The 6,933-nt window shown below is 40.8% G+C and overlaps 1 protein-coding gene across 1 annotated transcript; it reads right to left on the reverse strand.

Annotated features, from left to right (window-relative positions):
• Positions 1–694: 694 nt before the first annotated feature.
• Positions 695–4,697, reverse strand: LOC306942111 (glutathione-specific gamma-glutamylcyclotransferase 1-like). The gene is made up of 3 exons (XM_079527825.1): positions 4,328–4,697; positions 3,785–3,820; positions 695–2,252 (listed from the first exon to the last, which is right to left on the reverse strand). Exons 1-3 carry the CDS (start codon positions 4,493–4,495, stop codon positions 1,884–1,886), a joined length of 573 nt encoding a protein of 190 aa, XP_079383951.1. The 5' UTR covers positions 4,496–4,697; the 3' UTR covers positions 695–1,883.
• Between the last annotated feature and the right edge of the window lie 2,236 nt (positions 4,698–6,933).

The raw sequence follows: 6,933 nt of genomic DNA on the forward strand, positions 1-6,933 counted from the left end.
AGTCTTCTCAGAACAAAATGTACCGGGTATGAAAGCATGGGGTGTATTTATTTATAATTTCTGTGACTGACTGGATGCACTGTAATAAACAAGATAGGATACTTCCTCCACCAATAGACTAAGACTAAACCTGGCTTTGTTATATAATGTTGAGTTAATGATGCCGTGAACAAAAATGTAACACTTAAGTTATTCATCAGCAAAATCCAGACAGAAGTTTACACTGTCAGGTTACATTAATGCTTTTCTGTGTACTTCCACCAATTTTGAGAGTTGAGAGCTTGCAACACATTAAGTTTTACAACTGCCCACTGCTTGGCCATGTGATACTACTGTATGTGAGCATGAGGCAGACATGTTTGTACATGGGTGAACACTCATGCAGAGAACATACAGTAGGCTATATTTAGGATCTGAAAACAGCTAAGGGAGATACTTGGACGTGTAGGCCTAAAATACAAACACTATCCCAAATCAGTGATGCAAAAAGGTATATTTTAACCACATATTCTAGAGTGAATTTTCAATGAAAATAACCAGGTCACAACTCGTTATGTTGTCATCTTGTAGATCTGCGATTTATGCAAAGAGTGTGTAGAGGGAAACAAGGAGGGGACCAAGTACAGACCTCTGGGGGGCCCCGGTCAGGAAAGTTGTAAACGTACCTTCAGACAAAACTGTTAGATGTTTTTTTTTTTTATATTTTATATTATTTATAAAGAAAATAATGCATACATAATATTTACAAATAAGTTCCCCACATCCATTAAAAGGTAAAGTTGTAGAAAATAAAAGGAAACATCAGTGTGCTGTGCATTTAAGTCACTTTTTCCAGTTTTCACAAAGCACGTGTAGTGAGTGACTATGTTTGTGTCTCTCTGTAATATTTCACTTTTCTTACATACGAGTAAATATAGCGTACAGTAATGAGGGGAGATACAATTTGATGGTAGTGCGACTACCTGTGCCCCAAGCCTGAGGCACGCTGGTGGCTTACCTGGTAAGATTGCATACCATATAAATAAATATGTCTCTGGGCTATTTTCTGCATTCTCCTGCCTTTCCCATCTCTCTGTGGATTTTGGACTTCATGTGGCCAGTCAATGACATAAATGGTAAGCACATATGACATACCTATGACTTCATATTTGGGCAAGGTTTCATCCTGATATCAACACCACTGACTTTCATTAAATGAAAGATAAATATAAAACATACTGGATTGTGAAAAGAAAATGCGGGTAGGTACTTCCTTGGCCTACTGGCAGCGTGTACAAGAAATCTGGCACTGATCTGACTGACTCACAGACAGACAGACCCATTTCTAGACAGCTTGCCTCACTGCCACGCTGTAAAAAAAAAAGTCACAACCCAGTGAAAACCTTGACATTCAGTGTAGGAGCGGATCAACCTGGGTTGGACAACGTGATACAAATGCAGTCTCAGGACACAGGATTACATAACATAACGTACACAAGCGATGACTTGTACCGTACGACCTTCCTGATAAGGAGTGCGTTCAAATCCCCGTTGCAGATGCCAGTGGCAAGCATTATCAGTCTAGCAAAAAGGTTGCAGTGGTCACCACCGTGTGATCTGTTCGCTCAGAAATTTTGCACATCGCAAAACTGTTATATGGAAAAAGTGTTACTTAAACCGTATTTTATACTTTTAAAGTTTTTTCAAAAATAGTGAAAATAACCGCTCTACAAGCTCACAACATGTTGCATGTGAGCTTGTACAGTAAATCGTCTATTTCTGTTATTTTGAAAATGTTTGGAAAAGCGTCATCATCACGTTAATCATCACAATACTGATAACGAGGTATACTGTATGGTCAGAAATACTGTGATATTTCATTTTGTCCATATCGCCCTGCAGGCCTAGTTCAGAACAAGTTGCAGGGCGGCTGCCTCTATAGAGAAGAGGTGGTCGTCCTCTACCCCGGGGCAGTAGAGCCTCATGAACTCGGCCAGGCGAAGGAGGTACTCAATGTTGTGTCCTGTGTTGCCCCTGCAGATGGCGATTTGCGCTGCGATGTCCGTGTCCGAGGCGGGGCCGAGGTAGATGGGGTTGTCTGAGGTAGCGATGTAGACGAGGGCCAGCAGCTTGCCCTGGCCCTTCTCTCTGGGGACGAACTCCACCATCTTTGTCATGTAGCCACCCAGCACCACCTCTCTCACGTTCAGGTACCCCAGGCACTGTTCAATCTGGGAGCCGGTCACCTCGTAGGCCACTCCCCAGGTGCAGGCCTGCATGGTGGTGGGGATAACAGAGCACAGCATGTAACTTCAATATACGCACATCGACTGTCTATCGGTGCTGGGCCAATAAGGCTAACGTTGAGAAAAGTAGAGCCTGCATGCACACCAGCTAAGGAACGCCTTTGTTGGCAAATAAAGTACAAAGTCAATATTGACCTGAAGAAGATAGCTTGAGGGTCATAACGTTGTCAAGCATTTATGGTTCTTTTCCATGTAGCTGGAGTGCGGGCTCTATTTTTCTCAACACAGAAACAAATTAAACGATAATGCAAGATGCAATTTCTCATAATTTATTGAGAACGCTTTCTTTACCACTGAACATAACCTTTGTTATGTTTTGTCCATCACTGGAGAAAGTCTGCTTTAACCACATGAACCCTATAGCTTCCCTGTTGTAGGATGTTGCATGTTATAGTAGGCAAACATCCATCTTTCTATAAATGCGCCAAGTCTCTCCCATATACGTATTCTGACACGGGTACAACGGGTATTGCATAGCCGGGTGGGGCATGGATCTCCAACTTCCATCGTTACCGACTCCGGTGCTCTACAGCCAGGCACTAGTATATCTAGTTCGCCCCACTGACTTCACTGACATCTGCATAGACTCCATATTTGGGCATGTCTGACAAAGAACTCTATATATGGGCATAAAAGGGACACAGACATAACTGGGTGGGGCATGCATTTCCAACTTGCATCATTCCAAGTAGGCCAATGCCCAACGGGCACCGCTCTAGTTCAGTAAAAATAGGTGAACGTTCTGCGAAAATAGAAGATCTACAAGACATCATTGTGACACATTGTGAGCTTGTAGATCAGTTATTCTCATTGAAGAGATTTGATGTAGTGGACCCTAGGCAATGAAGTATAGGGTTTAAGTGATTCATGAACATTCCATTCCCTTCTGTCCAGTAGACTTTTTCCAATATTAATAATACACTTTATTTATAGAGCACTTATGATCAAAACAAAGTTAACAAACTTAAGATATATTGGAGAAAACTAGTGAGACTGTAGTGTAACTGAGAATGGTACTTTGGACTGAATCAAACATAAAATGGAAAGGATATATGCAGCAGTATAAACCACACATGAACCTTATTGGGCAAACATTCAGCAAAAAATAGTTACAAGCTACAAGCTTGCCTTATTTTTGGCCAAGAGATTTGGTGTAGACTGTAGAGGGAGGAAAATGGAGGGGGTGAAGTGCAGACCACTGAGGCACTCCTGTCAGCGCATAATATAGGGTTAAATACGAGCGGTGCATGAATAATCTAAGCTCTGGGTGCATATTCTGTTTTGACTTTGAGGCTGCTGACACTACCATTATACAGTATGTTGTTGGATGTAAATCATTCCAGACAAACTGATTGAAGCTTTCCCTGTTGATATGTTCAACATTCAAGTGTAATGTAAACCATATATCATAAGAACATGGACTGTAATATACAGCAACATCCAAATAGAGTCCTAAAATGATGATGATGAGCTTAACATCAAAAAAAGGACACACTTACGTCATGATCTTCAAGTAGGGTGACAACTCTGCCAGGCTGTAGGGGAGAAGCATAATACAGTAAACATACAGCAATCAAGTCAGGTGGACCAACATTAGTCAGCATTCAGCACATTGCATATAATGCATACTCTATAAAGTAAACACTATTAGAAGGAGAAGGAGTTTCCATGTATCACACAGATATGACATAAAAAATGTTAAATATCATTATCCAAAATGGATATCAGCTAGTTAGGTGTAGTAGTAGAAAAAAAAGTAATAGGCCTACAATTTGTTTGCTGCACTCCAGTTAATGTTTGGTAACGTTACAAAGAGTATACACAGAAACTGAATTGATTTATCACCAATTAGCACAGGTTTAGCCAATAATCTCCCACAAAGCTTCTGTATGATATTCTGTTTAAAGTGTTTCTAGGCAGTAGGCCTCCCTACACAACCATTTTCTACCGTTGCAAAACACTGTAGCTATCAGAAACACATAACTTATAAATCAGAGAAGCTTGTAAATGATATTTCCACGAGAGTAAATAACATGAAATACCCTTTCTTTGTCTCCTCGATGGAAATCATCCCCGTGCCAAAAGCGCCGTTTATATCCTTTAATATAGCCGATGTTGCTCCTTTTGTATTTGAAGTCTGGTTTCCACACTAGGGAACCATATCCAAATATCCACAGGGTCCTCTCTAGCGTAATGTCCTCCAGTTTCATTGTAAAGTCTCTTAACTGGACGTGACTTCTTGTTCACAAGAACGACACAAACATGAGTTTATATCAAGTGACTGTCCTTCGATGTCACCGTGATGTTTTATATGCATCCCAATGATGACTTTAGCAGGCCAAACTTGAAATTCAAGTTTGCGCTGTTATACATATAAATAGCTAAAAACGCCCTGATTCAATCAATAGACAGACCAATATGTTAACGAGCTGCTGGCTAGTGGCTATCTATAACTGTAACTGTAAACTGTAAAGTTCACACACGTGCGTTTGTTATTCAGAACAGGACGTTCCCGACCAATGATATCACAGAAGGGGTTGTCTCAGACAATCCTAAAAACCAATCAGGTTCGATTTAGGAGTAACTTTTCAGAGAAAACACCCCACCCCTCTCCAAGACGTGAGGGCGTCGTTAGCCAATAGTTGTCACATACCCACAGAGGGGTGGGATGATAACTAGTGGTATCAGATCAAATAACACAAATAACATAAAAACGTTTTCATTGCTGTTGCTGCTTTCTTTCTTTCTTCATGCCAGGCCACAACAACAAGACTTTTATCCAATGAAACAAAAAATGCTTCATAATGGGCCAGATGAAATAGCAATCCATTAATGTAATGCACTAAGTTTAAAGTCTGGTTGATGTGTTCAAGGTTCTTTAATCTTTAGCTTATTGTTCATTATGATATCTTCAAAGATTAACTTCAGAATGTTCTCATGACAGTTCATCAGTGTCAAAAACATGCAGGTACTGTATGTTCAGGATCATCGTTCCCGAATCATTTAATAGTGATTTTGTATAGTCAGCACTCGGCAGAGAACACAGCCTTCTATTTATAGGTTTGCAGAGGCCTCCCCTATATATCCTACCATGTCAAGCACAAGCAGTGAGTGGCTAATCAGATTACCTATAAATAGAGACAGTGTAGTTAGCTGTAGGTTTTCAAAAGCTCATTAAGTGTCCACATTCTAATTGAGTGTGTCTGTGACTGTAACACCTGATAAACTTGTGTAATGAATGGTCTACTCCTACTGAGGACTCATTCACACGTATCAAACAAATGTTCACAATGCTTTTCCAATGGGAGTCACATGGTTTGACCAAACATTTGTGTTTGGTTGCTGATTGCTGGTGGTGTTCTGCCCCTCCAAAAATGTTTGGTCAAACCATGTGACTCCCATTGGAAAAGCATTGTGGTGGCCTAAAAAACAAACCAAAAAACGACCAAACATTTGTTTGATCAGTGTTTGATACGTGTGAATGAGGCCTCATCATAACTGCTTGATTTGCCCTCTGCCTCTTAAACAAACAAGCAAACAAACAAAAAAACAGTTTAGAGGGTATTGCGCGTGACATCATACCCGGACATTATGTGCGTGACATCATCATCATCATACCCGGAAGTTATGCGGGAACGCCTACTGAGTGGCAGAAAACTAGTTTTTGGCCTTGACAGCCCATACATCCAAACATTAAAGTCCTATCTGATTGCATTAAACAATGTTAAACAACGTTAAACTCACTTTGCCACTCGATTTGCCATTCACTTTATGCATGTGCATACCCCTCTATAATTATTTGGCCCTATGTAGCATAGGCCTACCTATTACCATACCATAATCTAGGCTAATAAGCATTATCCCCTATGATCAATAGGTCAAATAAGTAAAGGATACACCTCATGTGAATGACCGACTTGACATAATTCACATAAGCATGTATATCTTTTATATTATGAGCTACTTTATTGAAGATAAGAAATTATCTCAAGGCCCAGATGGTTAGCTCAACCGTCTGGGCACCTAGGCTGCGTCAGGATCGACTCCCGATCCTGACGGCCTTTGCTTTGCCGCGTGTCTTTCCCCCCATCTCTCTCCCCATTTCCTGTCAGTCTACTTTCAACCTATCAATAAAGGCAGAAAAAGCCAAAAGAAATATCTTTAAAAAAAAGAAATTATCTCAAGTCCCTAACATGAGTCTTACTGCCCCCAAGTGTTTGTTAAAGACATTGCTTTGCTATTTGATGAAACACCCAACACTCAGTCAAAACTGTCATCAAAGATTAAGCAAGTCTTTGAGACAAATGCAGGCTATAGGAAAACATGCTTGATAGTGAACAAGAATATTACAAGTCAGCAGTCCACAAACAGGACGCATTTCAACACAATGCGAATGCATTGTGTTGAGAAGGTTCAAGGACAGTGTGTGTGTGTGTGTGTGTGTGTGTGTTTGTGTGTGCGTGTGAGATAGAGAAAGCACTTGTGTGTAGGCACAGGGGTGTGTGTGTGTGTGTGTGTGTGTGTGTGTGTGGGGGGGGGGGGGGGGGGGGGTCTTTGCATTACTTTGTATGAGAGAGGCTTTGGCATGATCAGTGAAAAAAGGGAAGACATCTATTATATATCCATGGCTATTTTAAGTAGCGACCTG

The sequence above is a fragment of the Electrona antarctica genome (assembly GCF_951216825.1).
Source record: "Electrona antarctica genome assembly, chromosome: 18".
In the NCBI taxonomy this organism is placed as follows: domain Eukaryota; kingdom Metazoa; phylum Chordata; class Actinopteri; order Myctophiformes; family Myctophidae; genus Electrona; species Electrona antarctica.